The sequence below is a fragment of the Pangasianodon hypophthalmus genome, chromosome 1, assembly GCF_027358585.1.
Source record: "Pangasianodon hypophthalmus isolate fPanHyp1 chromosome 1, fPanHyp1.pri, whole genome shotgun sequence".
Lineage (NCBI taxonomy): Eukaryota > Metazoa > Chordata > Actinopteri > Siluriformes > Pangasiidae > Pangasianodon > Pangasianodon hypophthalmus.
Window position 1 is genome coordinate 5,952,502 of NC_069710.1, and position 18,079 is coordinate 5,970,580.

General features: G+C 37.0%; 1 protein-coding gene across 4 annotated transcripts; it reads left to right on the plus strand.

Annotated features, from left to right (window-relative positions):
- Nucleotides 1-312: 312 nt before the first annotated feature.
- wdr48a (WD repeat domain 48a) lies at nt 313-17,057 on the plus strand. Of its 4 annotated transcripts, none has more exons than XM_053235216.1 (19): nt 313-446; nt 4,602-4,742; nt 4,909-4,987; nt 5,309-5,391; nt 7,069-7,198; nt 8,067-8,155; nt 8,272-8,373; nt 8,597-8,821; nt 10,458-10,532; nt 10,909-11,011; nt 11,388-11,518; nt 11,601-11,708; nt 11,866-11,962; nt 13,114-13,206; nt 13,304-13,409; nt 13,519-13,606; nt 13,832-13,908; nt 14,737-14,926; nt 15,392-17,057. In XM_053235216.1, the coding sequence occupies exons 1-19, from the start codon at nt 315-317 to the stop codon at nt 15,485-15,487; spliced, it is 2,145 nt and encodes a 714-aa protein (XP_053091191.1). In that variant the 5' UTR covers nt 313-314; the 3' UTR covers nt 15,488-17,057. The 4 variants fall into 4 exon arrangements, with proteins under 4 accessions (XP_053091191.1, XP_026770193.3, XP_053091194.1 ...); XM_026914392.3 differs by having other exon boundaries at nt 11,421-11,518; XM_053235219.1 differs by having other exon boundaries at nt 4,912-4,987.
- Nucleotides 17,058-18,079: the final 1,022 nt, after the last annotated feature.

Sequence of the window (18,079 nt, forward strand, 5' to 3'; positions counted from 1 at the left end):
CAAATAAAATATAATTCTTGTTTATGCAGAAATGAACCTAGACATGCTTGAAACAGCAGTAAAAGTTACAATTGGACATATAAAATGTACACAGTGTGAAAGTAGCTTGAAAGCCAATGCATAACAAAACTGAAAACATGAACTCATGACTTTATTATTATAAAGTTATATAAGGTTATATACAAAAGCAACATTTAACTTCCCGAAATCATTCAAACTTTTGAAAACAGGCTTTGAAACAACTCGGCTGAGGTGAATTTGTTGATAGCTGATAAGCAGTTGAAACAGTTACACAGCCTAAATGGCCCGATTTCATGTTGTCATTTGCACAGCTCCTGTACTGCGCGCGGGTTTTTTTTCCGCTTCACGGAAGTGACGTCATGCTGTCAACATGTAAGATGGCGACCCATCACAGGCAGAATGCTGCCGGGCGGAGGAAAGTGCAGGTAAATTTCCACTTTCACGGCGTTCTTTTACATGTGCATAGACAAGCATTTGGTGATGATTATTTAAGGACGTATCTGTGAAGCTTTCTCAATACTGTGTGTGTATTTTATCATCATATCTGTGTCAAACCCGAGCGGAGTCTGTGACCTGGGGCTGAATCCCAAATTACTCTCTACTCTCTACATAAGTGCATTACATAGGGGATGAAATAGCGCCTTATACGACAGACGCAAGTGCATTATGTATCAAATTGGATGCATTTGATATTCAGCCCCTGATTACCGACTCGGGAGCTAGCAACAATCTTCAGCTAGCATACTTATAGTTTGTTCCAGTGCTTTTACTGCCTCGTATTTGGGTGGACATTATTTTTATTTTGTTCCTATCTATAAAAATAATGCGTATTGATGAAGTTGTAGTAGATGTCCAGTTTGTACATTATGCATTTGTCTATTTTTCTGACACGTCGTGTGAATTTGATTGCTAGCTCTCTGCTAAGCTAACGCTAAAGCTAAGTCCACGCCCCCTTCCTACTCATCCCTGCAGTAGAGTAACATTGGGCTCTTTCACGCAAATTATTAAAACGCAGAATAATTAAGATAGTTATAGGTTCGTTAACAGAAAAATCAAGACACTTGTATCAAACTACAAAATTTGTTCACATTTGGCAAACCAGAATGCCCCCGGTGTCGCCGTATATCAGTATATCAGTCTGCCGTATTTTGAGCTGTCGTAAAATTGGCGCAAAGTGCATAAGTATATACGAAGCCTAGATAGTGTTTGAAACGTAATAATAGCTAGCCAGTATTTATACTGAAGTATCAATATATCAATATTCCCTGCTGCATTACTGGACAATGTTATGAGCTTATTGTTATCTATATAATGTGTGAACTTGAATCCAGAAATCAGAGGAGCAACTTTCACACTTTAGAGAAAAGAGACAGACATTAGTAACTGATCAGGGTTGATGAGTTGGCATTGTCAACAGAGCTTTTCTCCAAAACCCAAGAAAGGTTGAACTCCAAGGCATTTAAATCTGCTTTACACTGTGCGATAACAGTTGTCCAGTTAGATTACAAAATTCTGGTCAAAAATTCAGTATGCAGACCTAAATCCCCAGTAGACCAGATCATGCAAAACCACATCATTCCTATTTGATTCAGTTGTGAATTTATAAGAGAACAAAATCATCTAGAAGTGTAGAAGTGTGCTTATTTATGTGGCTGGAATCTCATCAACAATGGTAAACTCCCATGGCATGCCTAGGAAACATCTGGGCTTGCGTTTATGAAACATGAAGGACCGTGCTTTGTTGTGATTCACAGATCACTGATAGGGTTCATATCGCTACAGTCCGAGGCATGTGTCTGTTAGGACGATGTGTGTGTATTCAGTGAAGAAAACTTCCCTCTCCTTGATACTAAACATGACAATATAATATCTGTAATTCCTAGTAATTTATATCACTACACTTTAAAGGGATATTGTGATATACATATATATATATATATATATATATATATATATATATATATATATATATATATATATATATATATATATATTTATTTTTTGAATAATTACCAACTTTAAGCAGCTGGCACTGTAATTTTTTCTCCCCTGTATTATTTTTTTTGGGTACTTGCAGATATGCATAGTACATATTATTTTCTTGTATTTTTCCTCTTATTTTTTGAGTTTTTTTATTTTTAATTTTTGCTTTACATTTTTTTTTTTTTTTTTTTTTCCCTTCTCATTTTTTCTCTCCATCTCTTAGGGATGGCTTTAATAGTCCATAAAAACCCAGCTCTATATGTTGCTCCTTATTGTCCTCCAACAGGGGAGCACAATGTAAATTTTACATTTTTTCCCCCTCCTTTTTATTTTTAAATCATTTCTGTTGTAAATGTTTAAGTGTTATTGAACTTGTGTTTTAAATAAACCACCGCTGTTTTGCTGGAAGGGTCTGTGAGAATCGTGATATGATGTATTAGGCCTATCGTCCCTGTTAGCTGTGGTTCAGTTGGTTGTTTGCAACAAATTAGTCATCGTGACACAATCTTATTTTTTTTCTTTTAGTTTAGCAGTCTTGAGAAATTTATTGACTCTCCATCATTCATACTGCATTCACAAAGAGAGAGCAGTAAGGTTAAAATTTGGATCTGTAAGATTTAAAGGTGGTGAAGGCGAAGGCCTCAGAAGGCACATGATTTGTGACTTAATACAGAGATCGTGATGCTTTATACAGAGATTCAGATGGTTCATGAAACCTTTCGAATTTATTTATCTGTGTCTATGGGATCATTTGTTATCATCTTGCTAAATCATACATGTGCAGTGTTTGCACCCCAGGGTGCACTTGGCTTTGTGAAATGGCTTTATATTTCTTGCCCATTATGGGATCATGCGGAGGTCCTGAAGTTAAAATGATCACTCCGCTGAGACGCTTGCCCATGCCATTCCAAATGCACTGTCATGTTTAAACAGCAAGCAACAGTCTGTGGATTGAAAACATCCTTGGGTTGTTTTTTTCAAGCAGAAATACAGCTGGATGTAGAAAAAAATGAGTAATGCATGACTCATCACATGGTACTTTTCCTTTTGCTCAGGCATCCTGCTTTTGCGCTACATTATACCAGCTTATGTCTGCTTGTGCGTCAGACTCGATACAAGCAGTTTCTTAGCAGCAGCCCTGCCTTGAAATCCAGCTTTGTGAAGTTTATAATCCACATTTTTTGATGATGTGTCAGAATGGTGATCATTTTTGTGGAAAGTTTTGATGTTTTCTGTGTGTGTGTGTGTGTTTTTTTTTTTTGTTTGTTTTTTTTTTATTATTATTATTTTTTTTATTTTCTTGCAAACACCTTAGTAGATCTAGCTTGGTTTTGGTATATATTTTTATTTATTTAATTATTCATTTTTTATCTGATTATTCTGCCTTAGTGTGTCGAACGTTCCAAGCTTTCCGAACATTCATCTTCAGTAAAACTGAAACGTTTGTACATCATAAAAGTAACATCTTTAAGTAATAGACCATTTTTCAGATAAAACATAACGGAGCATGTCTCTGATTATCTGCAAAAAACAGAAGCAAGTGAGGCAGAAATCTCCAGGAGAACTGTGCCTGGCTCTCCTAGATACTTGGAAAAGCTTATCAGCTGATTTCCTTATAAAACTGCACGAGTGAACCTCAGAGAACTGCTGCAGGTTTAAATGCAAGCTGTGGTGACACCAAATATCAAAGTGGTTTAGTTGATTATTGTTTACAGCTCTATAATGTACATTTTTATGAAAATGTATATTATTACTTTTATTTTTGAAGTCATCTTTGCTTTGCACAATTGACACACCTAAGTACCTAAGACTAGTACAATGCCATGTGAATTTCTTTTCTATATTATTATAATTTTCCCAGAAGACACTTTAAATAATTTTGCAGTTATAGTGAACGATGCACGTGCACCACAGTTGCCTCGTTGGAAATCTAATATTGCTTTGAAAATGTATCTCTATCAGACATATTTTATACCTGTATACATTTGGATTGGGCAATATGACAATATAACATGTGGATATATTGATATCTTTTAAAAAAAATTTTAATTAATTTAATTAATGACTAGGAACAGCTGATGTGATCTTGTATTTAACCTTTAAAATTATAAATTGTTCATTTTTACAGATTTGTACCCTCACCACCACCCCACCAAATATTAAAGATTGTGTTAAATATTTTTATTTTGTATAAGATTATAAATAAATATGAAAAACATTTATGTAAAATTCTGAATTATAATTTTTTAAATTAATTTAAATTATAATTTTTGTAGACATTAAATTGTTTTTTTTTTAAATGCAACCTTGTTATAGTATATTGTTATACACAATGCCTTCAAGAATCATGAATATTTTTCATTTATTTATTTATTTTTTTGTCATATCGCCCACCACTACTATACACAAGCTTCAGGCTTGTGTATTTGATGTTTAATATACAAATATGGATTTTTTTTTTGTTTTGTTTTAAGTGGGATGATACGGTAAATGCCAGATGCGCTGGTTTAAGTGTGATATGAGGCAACATTTCTGTGTCGTATAAGAAAATAAACTCATTTTCTTCATAAAAATCCTGCATTTTCCATGTGCCCCAGGTGTCGTATGTGATCAGAGATGAAGTGGAGAAATACAACCGTAATGGAGTTAATGCTCTACAGCTTGACCCAGCTCTTAACCGGCTCTTCACCGCTGGTCGAGACTCCATCATCCGGATATGGAGCGTCAACCAGCACAAGGTACCAATCTGTCAGTTCCTTATTCAGTGTCTGTGCTAATCTGGTAGTGTAATAATGTTGGAAGCAAACACAAGGCTAACTAGTAATGGAATATTTTGATCTAGCCAGCATCTCAATTGAAAATTGGAAGTTCACTGACGTTGCCGTTGTTTTGTGTGCTTTTCAGCAGGACCCCTACATAGCATCAATGGAGCATCACACAGACTGGGTCAATGACATCGTCCTCTGCTGCAACGGAAAAACACGTGAGCATGACTTTAGTTATATGCAGCTATCTTTTATATACCTGGACAAGTATCTGTTGGCCTGGATGTTAACCCTATCCGCATCATATATTGAATGAATCGCACGTTTATATATTCTCCTGAACTTGAACTTTGCACACAGGTGCAGGGTTTTCGGAAGCGTTCTGCTTGAAGAGCTCTGTTATTTCCGAAATAATTAACTGTCAAAATTTAGACCCAACCTGCTGCAGAAATGCCATCTATCACATATCGCTTATGGAACTCATTACTACAGTACATTGTGTAATTCCAGTGTTACATGGTATTTTTAATATTTTGCAGTGATATCTGCTTCATCAGACACCACTGTGAAAGTCTGGAATGCACATAAAGGATTTTGTATGTCGACATTGCGTACACATAAGGTAAGTACAAAAATTATTTCAAAGTGGATCCGTGGACACGGCTAAGCTGAAAACGTGATCTAGGCTAGACCAGGGGGCTCCAAAGTCCTCCCTCAGTGCCAGATGAACGGATAATAGGAAGCCCGTCTGCCAACTCGTTGCAGTTTTTCCTTTCAGCTGGCAGTGGCAGTAGATTGTGTTAACACAGCTAAATTATTTCCTCCGAGTGCGCTGCAGATTAATTCACTGAATGATATTTAGTCGTGGCTATAGACGAAAAGTTATCTGTGAGAAGGAGCGATTTCAAAAGAGCTGGAAACAGGAATAGTTTTTTCATCGAGAGCCATAGCAAATGCGTGTCTCATATTTCCAGAGACTGTTGAGGTAATTAAGGAATTTAATATCATGAGACATTATGAAACATCATGGGCAATGCAAAATATATTCAGAGGATGAGAGGACAGAGAAGCTGAAGCAGCTAGAAGCTATCCAGGCAGAAGCACCTTTTCTATCAGAGCATTAATAGAGCTAATAAGTGGCAGTGCTTCCACCTAATAAGCATGGAAAACCATTCATGAATTCTTGAAAGATTCCCAGATTAAAGTGGTCATTGCCATTTGTCCTGAAAATAAGTACAAAGTTATGATTATAATCTTGTGTGAAACAAATACAGCTGTCAGCTGATACCCTGCTGCAGTTATTTCACTAAAATTAAATTCACTATATTGGAGCATTAAAGTAATATTTTGGTAATCTGGCTGTCTTTTAAATTTGGACACCCCTGGCCTAGACGTTCAGTACAATTAATAGTAAATATAGAACTCTAATCATTTGCCTTTGATATTGATGAAATGTTGCATCTCGATGAGGGGGCAGTTACTGTGTTAGCGATGTATATAAAACTGCATTATATAACAAATATTTACATTTTAGTTATTAGTTTAAGCTTTACATTTTTAATAATAGTAGCCGTTTTTGTCTGAACACTCAACGCATTGTAAATAGCTATTCGGATGGTATAAGATTAATGTTGCTGTAGTAATTAAGATCAGTTCGCACAGGCAAAGGCAAAGCAATCCCTGTATAAATCACAGAGATGGGAGTGTCTTCATGATGTATGCATGGTTGTTGCACTAAAGATTTTAATTGCAATACGTGTGGGATACATACACCTCATTTTAATACAGACTGGTTGCTTTGACCTTTATCAGAAGCATTTGTAGAGTTTGTGGACACACAAAGCCTTTAGTAGGTCATAGACCCATAAAATGTAGGCTATATCTGTGTTCAGTAACTTGCCTAAAAGGATGATGTCCTTTTAAACATCATCTAAACCCCTTTTTCCCCCACAGGATACAATGGAATCATTACAAATACGTCAATTCGGATTGGATATATTTATTACCTTGGTTTATTTCTTGTTCATTTTATAGATGTTAAAATAATCTTCTCATACCCATACATATGCAGTATGTAAAAATTAATAACATGACTTAATTAGACAGGGCTAAAATCCCTGAGATACTCTGATAATACTTACCTCCCCTTCCAATGGAAGACTAGTCCAACCTGAGTAGAGCTTAAGATCTTTGTAGCTTATACAGTAATTTTTATGGATTCTAAATACATTCCTAATGATGGAGGGGTATTTATTTTGAATTCACACTCACACCTGTTATTGTGTTTTCTCCTGCACAGGATTATGTTAAAGCTTTAGCGTACGCTAAAGATAAAGAGCTGGTGGCTTCGGCAGGGCTGGACAGACAGATCTTCTTGTGGGATGTAAACACACTAACAGCACTGACTGCCTCCAATAATACTGTCACTAGTGAGTACTGTCTGTCAGCTTACTTAAACTGAAGTAACAATTATGTTGAAGCAGAATGTTCAGCCATGTTTAGAGTGTTTAGCATATTGTAGGTATCCCAGTAGCTTTTTATTTTTTTTTTTATGTTCTTTTGTTTTTCAAAACTGAGAAATTTGAAGCAGCTTGGTTTGATGTTAAAATCTTAAATGAATGATCTCCTAAAATTATTCTCATGTGAGCGAGCTGCTTACAAGCTGTTTGGTAGTGAGATTAGCTCAGACAATCTGTTCACATGTCTAAGGTAAGATGGAATAGCTGGAGGTGCTGTAGATGAAGCACACTGACGATGTCCATTCAGTCCTATGACATCACTCTAAACTCTTAGGAAAAATGCCCATTAGTGTGTCCACTGTTGTAAAATAGGTTTAATAGTGTGTGTGTGTGTGTGTGGTGGACTTTCCGCATAAACAGATTAAATAACGTGCGTCATTTTATCGATTTGATATGTTGAGGGTTTCTGTGAGGAGACATTAACATTTATGGTAGGAGTCTCCAGTGTCAGCTTTGTACTTCTCTGTAGTGTTTTATTGCTTACATATTGTATACGGTGTATTGTTAAGCATTGTGTATGTTGTGTATCTTTCCACGGCTTTATAAGTAAACGTATCTATACTTGGTTGTATCCTAATGTTTAATATGTTGTATGGATAATGCGTAGCATTGGTTGTATATGCCAAATTACTCAAGACAAATGATCCTAATATTGTTGGTAGTGTACTAAAGTTAAAGCTTGGAATTTAATCCAGATTTGCACAACCAAGACATAATCGAACCTCATTATTCATTCAGTCAATTCAAGACCTCTCTACTGCTATCATTTATCCTGCAGCATCGTCTCTCAGCGGGAACAAGGATTCAATCTACAGTCTGGCGATGAATCAGATGGGCACAGTAATAGTATCTGGATCAACTGAGAAGGCTTGTCCCAATTTTCTTTTCTTTATACATGAAGTTTTTCATATAAATTGTATTAAATGTGTTTCTTTTGCTAGCCCTGTTTAGTTAGAGGTTTGTGTGTGTGTGTGCTTTCTCAGGTTTTAAGAGTGTGGGACCCACGCACCTGTGCCAAGCTCATGAAGCTGAAAGGACACACAGATAATGTGAAGTCATTGCTGCTCAACAGAGACGGCACTCAGGTGCCTGACATTTTATGAAAGTATTTGAAATTTGAATGACATTTTGACCAAGTGGAACTGCTTCATGATGCAATATATAGTGACCTGTACCTCTTTATATATTTAGATCACTGTTTTGTCATTAACATTGTACATAATATTGTCTTTTTGCTGTGCTATAGAGAGCATTATGAGAAGCAGTATAATAAAGTGTGCTTAACTATGTGCCCTGATCTGTTTTTAGTGCCTATCAGGCAGTTCAGATGGCACGATCCGGCTGTGGTCACTGGGACAGCAGAGGTGTATAGCCACGTACCGTGTCCATGATGAGGGAGTGTGGGCACTGCAGGTCAATGAAGCCTTTACACACGTCTACTCTGGAGGCCGGGACCGGAAGATTTACTGCACAGACTTGCGCAATCCAGACATACGTGTACTCATTTGCGAAGAGAAGGCCCCTGTTCTTAAGGTAGGTGAGATATGAACAGGTGGGAATACACTAGGACACTAGACACTGTGTACGTTTTCAGGAGGATGGCGTTTATACACTTTACCCCTTAATCTTTGTAATACCATGCTTCCATAATGACACAAATCTACAGAGTGTTGTTTACTTCAGGTACAGTCATCTCTAGAATTATTGGCTCCCTTGATAAAGATAAGTTTAATTACAGGTTATATAAGATGTCTTTGTGGTTAATTAGCTTAACCTTACACTGAAAATATGAGAGAAATGTAACCTTTAAGAGAAGTAATTTCATTCTCAGAAAATTAAAATAAAGCCTTTATCAAAAATATTGTTTTAACAAAACGATTTGTCACAATTATTGGCACACCAAGAAATTCTGCTGAATAAAATATAACTGAAACACGTTCCCATTTATATTTTTTGTGTTTATTATGTTCAGCGGAGTGTTTACAAACTCTTAAGCAGTCGTCCATGACTTCCTGTTTCACTGGGCTATAAATATAAGGTGACGCACAGGCCAAATTCCCTTCGTCAATGGCTATAAAAAAATAGCTACACCAATATTGAAAAGTGAAAATGCCAATATTCACTTTTAGGGAAGTAATTAAGAAGTTTAGAAAACAGCTGTAATGAACTTATACAAGTGTATTTTATTCCCACACACAATGAGGAGAATGATTAGACAGGCTAAATTTTCTCCAGTGATCTCAGTTGGAGATTTGCAGAAGATGACCAAATCTCCAAATAAAAATTCAAAAATAAAAAAACTTATGTCAGACGTTTCTTTCATCTAGCCACGTATGTACTCACCTGGAGGTTGCTATTCGCCACTGGAACTGGGTTCTGCGGTCAGATGTGGCAAAAATAGTTTTGGCAACAAACACTGAAGGTGGTTTTGGCATAGGAAGAAGGATGATTATACAGAAAAGAACCTGATCCCCACTGTTGGAGGATCTGAGATGTTCTTGGGCTGTTTTTCCTCTAAATGCCCTGAAAACCTTTTTAGGATACACAGCATCATGCACTCCATTAAATACTGGAAGATTTTAAGTGAAAATTGGGCTACCTCTGCCAAGGAGCAGAGGTTGTGGTTGAGTACTCAGAGACTGGACTGACACCAACCCACACACACACACCCATACACCCATACACCAGAAGTGCTCTTAGATTCTTTGCTCTGTATTCTCAAGTCTTATCAGATATGGTAGGGAAAGATGTTGGCAAAGGGAAGTTATATAAAGTACTAAATGCAGGATGCCAATTATTGTTGCAATAATAAGCAATTTTGTTAAAAATATTTATTTTATTTATAAATTGTTTTACTTCAATTAAAGGTCAGATTTCTCTCATGGATTCAATGTGAAATTAAGCTACTTTACTAAAGGTGCCAATAATTCTGCAGTTCACTGTATAATTACTAAAAATGTCCATAAAATTGTACTGACTTGTTGCCAGTGTTCTTTTCCACTGTCCTGAGTGTCCCTTGACTTTAAGTAACAGGCTGCAGTGAAATACAAAGACAGTTGCTAAAGCAAAAAACAGGTGTGGAGCGAAAATTGTTTAGAGTGTAGTTTGAAGAACTGTACCTATGTGCGAAGAAAGCAAAATTGCTGAATGTATATTTGGCCTTGGACAGATGGAGCTGGACAGGTCAGCGGACCCACCGTCGGCCATCTGGGTCTCCACCACAAAGTCCACCGTTAACAAATGGGTGAGCACAGCTGCCTTCTACAGTGACGTGAATGAAGACGCCACCTGCCCCAGCTGTTCCTGACACATCATACAGACTCGCCCTCCTAAACTTTAATCATCCTTTTGCCTTTGCTTTTACTTTGAACCTTCCACTTGTTTGAATATAGCACTAGATTCTAATCATATGGCACGAAGTACTAATAGTAATGTGTTGATTGACTTACAAGCACATGATTATACACAGTGTCCCACTAGTTCATGTCCTGTCACCCACTTAACATTCTCTGAACTTGAAATTTGAAAAAAGCTAAAATCTCAGCACAATAATGTCTTTGTAAGATCTGAGCCTTGAGCCTTTGAGCCTCAATTTTCATTTAATCTCTATTACCCTGCAGTCTCTAAAGGGCATCCACAATTTCCGAGCATCTGGCGATTACGACAATGACTGCAGTACCCCCCTGACACCACTGTGCACACAGCCGGATCAGGTTATTAAAGGTAAGCATCTCACTGCACACTGCTCTATGCATTTATGCACTTTACATACGTCTATGTACTGATTATACGGTTGTCCAATTAGTCCAATATGCATTCTCTCTTTTGCCATATCAAAATGCTCAACCAGCATTTTAAAGTAGAAGTGTCAAAGTATGTTTGATTTGTTTTCCTGGACCACCATACATATAAAGCCGTGTAATTTCTACGATAAAGTCTTTAATGGTGAGTTGATGCGTTATAATTATAGGGCAATTTCAAAACTTTTAGACTGTATTTAAAATTGTTGTGGTATTCAACCATATAAATGTGAAACTATTAGGATTTCCACATTCTTTCAGTCATACTTTTCCATTTGCTGGTGGTTTCATAATATCAGCACACACTTCCAGTACCTTAATTTGTCCTCTAGGTGGAGCCAGTATAATTCAGTGCCACATTCTGAATGATAAGAGACACATACTCACCAAAGACACCAACAACAACATAGCATACTGGGATGTGTTAAAGGTATGAACTGTTGCATTTTGATTTCCTTTGCATCCAAACATCGTCACAGTGTCTTGGTTAGTCATCCGTACCCCTTATGCAGGCATGTAAAGTTGAAGATTTGGGAAAGATGGAGTTTGATGAGGAGATCAAGAAACGGTTTAAGATGGTTTATGTGCCTAACTGGTTCACCGTGGATCTTAAAACAGGGGTGAGTCACATCCCTGCATATGAGTCATCTGTGGAATAATTTCTAAAATGATATACGTTTTATCTACATAATAATATTTACATTATGGAGAATGTTATACAGTGTTTAATGTCAAGGTGTACGTTTTGGTAATTTTATTCTATTTGTTGCTTTATAGATGCTGACTATTACACTCGATGAGAGTGATTGCTTTGCTGCTTGGGTCTCGGCCAAGGATGCTGGATTTACCAGTCCAGATGGCTCAGACCCGAAATGTGAGTGTAGCAATATGTGTGAATAGTCATCTGAGAAACACATGTGTATATGTGTAAAAGTCACTTGTCTGTGCTGTGATATGTCTGTCCCTGACCTTAACCCCTCCCTCTGTCTGAGTCAGTGTGAAAATGTGTGTGGCAGGGTGTACATTATGCTTGGGACATGAAACAGATGGCATAAAAAAAAAATGTGAAATTTGTTTGTGAAACATTATGTTACTGCCAATTCTGGTATGTAAAAGTGCAATGACATTTCCATTAAAAATGCCTCCTGACATGGGCAACAAAGGTCTCTATGGTACTACGAGATTATACGAGCTATGAGATTCATAAAATGTGAAACAGTCCACTAGTTTGGAAGCATGTAGTTGCACTGAATAACACTGAGTTTCTTAAGCTGACCAGAATTTCACGTACATACGTATGTATATTACATACAATCACCAGCTACTTTACTATAAACATCTGTTCACATGCACATTCATGCAGTACACAGCTCAGTAAGGTAAAGGTCAAGAGCTTCAGTTAATGTTCATATCAAACATCAGAATGGGGAAAACTGTTATCTCATTGACTGACCGTGGCATGGTTGCCAGAGAAACTGCTGATCTGGAATTTTCATGCACAACAATTTATAGAGTTTACATAGAGTGAGGCAAAAATATCTAGTTAAATAAGTGGAAATGCCTTGTTGATGAAGTCAGTGGAAAATGGTCAGGCTTGTTTGAGCTGACAGGAAGGCTACAGTAAGTCAGATAACCACTTTTTACAACTGTGGTGTACTGAAAAGCATCTCAGACTGCAACATGTTAAACCTCGAGGTGGATGGGCTACAGCAGCAGAAGACCACATCAGGTTCCACTCCTGTCAGCCAAAAACAGGAATCTGAGCCTAAATGGACATTTGAAGATTAAAAAAAGACCAGGCAATGTTTTTTTTTCTTCAACTGTCCAGTTTTGGCAAAGTTTTAGCATGCAAAACATTTCTAATTGTTTTGAAACATCATGTCAGTGAATGCAAGAGTAGAATTTTCAAGGTGCCAAGGAACCTGTTGAAATCAAGTTGATTTAAGGTTTTTAAAGGTTCTACTGAAAGTGAATGTATGCTTCTTTGCATGGAATAGCAGTTGACTGCTGTTGTGTGTTTTGTAGTGAATCTGGGTGGACTACTGCTCCAAGCCCTGTTGGAATATTGGCCCAGGACACACAGCAGCCCCATGGATGAGGAAACAGAGCTGAACCATGGTAAGAAATTCTGTTAATGCCGATGCTTTTGTGTACCATGTCTTCAGATTATTTCCTTACAGAATATCATGTTAAGTCTATGTGTTTGTTGCTTTAGTGAATGGCGAGCATGAGAACAGGATACAGAAAGGAAACGGTTATTTCCAAGTGCCACCACACACTCCTGTCATTTTTGGAGAAGCAGGAGGAAGAACACTGTTCAGGTATGTTTCTTAATAAGTGTTTGAGTTTGTTTGTGGTCTTGCTGGACAAACAGAGACTGGAATGCATGGTGTGAACCTCAGTTTTTTATATGGCTCTGTGTATGTGCAGGTTGCTCTGTCGAGACTCTGGAGGCGAGACTGAGTCCATGCTGCTCAATGAAACGGTTCCACAGTGGGTGATTGACATCACAGTGGATGTGAGTGCTTAAGTCCCTTCAGTGCCAATCCTGTTTGTAGTCTAAATGTCATTTAATCAATTGCATTTAGACCTCTCAGAGTGTTAGATTTAATGCAGGTAGAGGTTTTCACCAGTGCTGTGTAACTAAATTTGGCCAAAAGACCCAAGTAGTGCTTTTGAAATATGCATGTCAAAAATGTCTTCCTTTCTGAAGCCTTTATTCTGCTTTGTTTCCCTTGTACAGAAAAACATGCCAAAATTCAACAAAATCCCATTCTACCTCCAGCCCCATTCTTCATCTGGTGCCAAGACGTTGAAGAAGTAGGTTACTATTTCAGGAAAATCACAGAATAACTTGTAATATTGGAAAACTCAGAATGCATCTGTTATAGCAGTGGTGTCGGGTTTCTTTCACATTTTACTACGATTTGCTCAATATTGGCAATTAAATAAGGAAAAAAATAATAAAGAAGTCTTCAAACTAATCCCTAAATCTTTGTGATTAAGGACTTCTTCATTGTCCACTCTCAGATTGTAATGAGTCTATAAATGATTGCTTTATTAAAGGCAAGTGCATTTGTTTGGTGAAGTGTTTACTGTAAGACTGTAAGTTACCGTAAGCCTAGATTAGTCTTACAGTTGATATTACACAGTGTAAGTGTCATCTGTTAGACAAATATATAATAATGATTGTTGCAGATTTTTACCCTCCAGTAAAATATATCAAAAATAGATCATATTTAAACACATTTCCTAATTACATTGTCTTATTCTTAGATGCGTAATAATTGTATTTAAAGCCCATGTCTTGATGTTTATCCAAAAATGTTAAATACAGCGTGATTCTGCAGTACATGTTGAATAATCTTTCTTAAAGGAAAAATATTCTTTTTTGTGCAAGTTTTGTTATTATTATAAGATTATTTTGTCTTTAGTCTGGGTTACAAAATCATAAAATTAGACCACAAGAATTTAGATTGGTCTCATTTTTGATTATAAAACCATCCAGTCTTACCTGTGTAGCATGTTACTAAATCTTCTCTGACCTTCAAGGAAGTTTAAAAAAGGTTTATTTAATTTCCATGCAAACTATATGCAAACGTGTGCAAATTGTAATGTCTGCGTGTTCTCTGGTCTGTCTTGGTTTAGGGATCGTCTGTCAGCTAGTGACATGCTCCAGGTGAGAAAAGTGATGGAGCATGTTTATGAGAAGATCATTAACCTGGACAGCGAGTCCCAGACGAGCGGTTCAGCTGGAGAGAAGCCAAGTGAGCAGAAAGAGGAGGAGGACATGGCAGTACTGGCTGAAGAGAAGATCGAGCTGCTGTGTCAGGACCAGGTAAAGCCCATCATCGCTTTTACTGTCCAAGGTGTTCACAGATTCATCCGAACTGGAAAAACCTGAGATCTGAGTCCAAATCTAATTTAGTCTATCAGGTGTGAATTAGGTACAGATCTGAAGACTGCCTCAGGTCTTGGGTATCTGCTTTCTCTCATTCTTTTGTAATTAATATAATCAATACTCTCTTTCTTTCTTTCTAATGTTTTTCAACTTCATCTCTTCTCTGTTTTCTATAACTCTTGGATCTTTGCCTTCCATAACTGTTCTTTCACAACCTGTGATTGAGAATTGTAGTGGTAATGATTTAAGTTATCCTCATCTGTCTATCCTCATCTGTATTGCATTTACTTTCAGGTCGTGTCCGAATGTTTAAGAGATTTGAAGACTTGAAGTCATGATTTGGTTTGTTATTTATAACCTGGATTTCTCTGACACTGCTTTGCTCTGAATTTCCTCTGAAAGGTTCTGGATCCTAACATGGATCTGCGTACAGTAAAGCATTTCATTTGGAAGAGTGGCGGTGACCTAACGCTTCACTACAGGCAAAAGTCCACGTAAGGAAACGACTGTAGATCTACACATCTGTCCACATTTCCTGTTCCACACCCTGTCATGGACTTCCAAACTCATGCTCCCTGTGATCTGGTGTGTAATGTTCCATGGAGTCTGACACACACAAATACACGTTCACCCGTGAATTCACCAGATCTCCACAGTCCGGAAGTGGATCTGGATGTGTCAGGTTTGAAGTAAGAAGAGGAGAACACTGGGAAAGGGAATCTACTGTGAACAGTCAGCTGACAAATAGAAAAGATGGTGTGAATATTTTTTGAAGCTTGAGATTATTATTTAATTGCCATCTGTTTCATGTGTCATTAGGATTTTTATTGCCCTGTTTTGTGTGGAGTTTGTTAGTTTTTGATACACACCATGTTGGACAACACATTGTTGTGATGCGAATGACAAACACATGATATTTTTGCTCTCCCTCCTTTATACATTCCAGAGATGTTGATTTGCTAGCTATATTTCAATCCTTATGTTAGAGAGAAAAGCAAAATCTAAATGAACTGATAATGATCTGGGCCTGATTTCAAACCATTAAACATTTTGTTGAATGTAAAGGAGTGCAATTTTCAAAAGTTCATGTCCTTTAGTCCAGAAGTGTAAAGATGTCCTGAGTTTTTTTTTCACACTTGTTACCGCCCACTCAGAAAAGTAATGCATCTCCATCTCTCTCACTAACGTTGTGCTGTAATCATTGATGCCATCATTCTGTACATAGATTGTAATTATTTTGTAGGCAGTTTTACCTTCTGAGTTGCTTTTATTTAATTTTTTTATGTAATCCTGTTCTTCAAAAAAGGTGCTTTTTTGTGTGATCTATGAGAAATATGACAAAAAGGGTCAGGCTCGTAGGTTTCTCTTATGATCCAGTCGCTGCTAACAGCCTGTCCAACCACAAGAGGGCAGAAAAATACTGTAAAGCGTTCGGAGAAGGCGGGGGGGGGGAAAAAAACAGTAAAAACTTAATTAATAAAGATTATCTGGGTGGCTGATTTTTATTTATGCGAAAGAGATTGGGCTTTGCAAACTGTCAATCATAGCTAAAATTGCACAATGTTATAGAAATGCATTCTATATTTGGTTTTAGTCTGAAAGAATAAATAAAGAAAGCAAGAAAGAAGTGTACTTTGTTGTGATAGGATCAAACTGTAATGAAAATATTCCCAAAACCCTGGCTGAGTGACTCTGATATGCACCGTTTATGTTTGCATTTTCTATCTTTTTTTTTTCCTTTCTTTTTTTGCATTGCTTTTATTGCAGATGTACCTCTATACAGTACATCTACCTGTATACAGTACTGTGCACGTGTGTTAGGTACACGCAAAGAAAGGCTGTAGAGCAAAAATGCTTTCAAAAATAATGAAATTAAGACCCTTCATTAATTTCTACATTAAAAATATTATAAAGAGCAGTAAACAGTGTGACAACCCTTTTTAAAATAAAAACAGCAGTAGTCTTGGGTATTTCTTGTGCAGATTTATAAGGAAATTGGCTGGTAAGTTTTTTACTGAGCATCTTGGAGAATCTTGCCACAGACTTTAACTGTTGCGTTTTTTTTTTTTTTTTTTTTTTAAATTCAACCGAGCAACCTTCATTTTTGTGTTTGTCTGAAAAGTGGTCTGCTATGTAATATGTTGCTTTCTTTATTGACATACAAACATTTTTCTGTAACATTATTACAATGTTTGGAAATGTTTTTGTACTGACTCAATAATGCAAACGTCATAAAATAAACATCTATAACAAAATTTGTACTAAAAAAAAAAAAAAAAAAAAAGGTGCCTAAGACTTTTGCACAGTACTGTATGTGGAGACTTGACGTATGGTGGAGTATTAGGTATTGTGGAGATACAGTAAATTAAGTAAGTTAGTATTAAAACAGTAAGTATTTACTTGAACACTGACATTTTTCAGCTTTTAGTCGAAGTCTTGACACATACACTGATCATAACATTACAACCACTGACAGGTGAAGTGAATAATGTTGATTATCTCGTTACACTGGCGCCTGTCAAGGGGTGAAATATATTAGGCAGCAAGTGAATAGTCAGTTCTTGAAGGTGTTGGGTTGTAAGCGGAAAAAAAAACCAAGCAAGCAGGAAGGATCTGCGCAACTTTGACAAGGGCCAAATTGTGATGGCCAAATTGTGATGGCTAGATGGGTCAGAGCATCTCCAAAACAGCAGGTCTTGTGGGGTGTTCCTGGTATGCAGTGGTTAGTACCTACCAAAAGTGGTGCAAGGAAGTTTTGTGGTTACACAACTGCACATTTATAGAAGGGAATTATTTATAACTGCACTATTTGTTGTCACTCAGATGAAGATGGGTTCCCTTTGGAGTCTGGTGCCTCTCAAAGGTTCTTCCTCATGTCGTCTCAGGCAGTTTTTCCTTGCCACCCTCGCATCTGGCTTGCTTATTAGGGATAAATTCATAAATTTATGAATTCATTTATATCCTGAGTTTATACATTTCTGTAAAGCTGCTTTGTGACAATGTCCACTGTTGAAAGTGCTGTACAAATAAACTGAATTGAATTGATCCAATGAACAGGCGACAGGATCATGGGCACTCAAGGCTCATGGG

Excerpts from the sequence above, each read along its gene's own strand:
- wdr48a (XM_053235216.1), top strand. The coding sequence starts at position 315 with ATGTTGTCATTTGCACAGCTCCTGTACTGCGCGCGGGTTTTTTTTCCG. Across the intron at positions 4,743-4,908 it reads GGAGCGTCAACCAGCACAAG|CAGGACCCCTACATAGCATC; the intron begins GTACCAATCTGT and ends TGTGCTTTTCAG. Across the intron at positions 13,410-13,518 it reads GGAGGAAGAACACTGTTCAG|GTTGCTCTGTCGAGACTCTG; the intron begins GTATGTTTCTTA and ends GTGTATGTGCAG.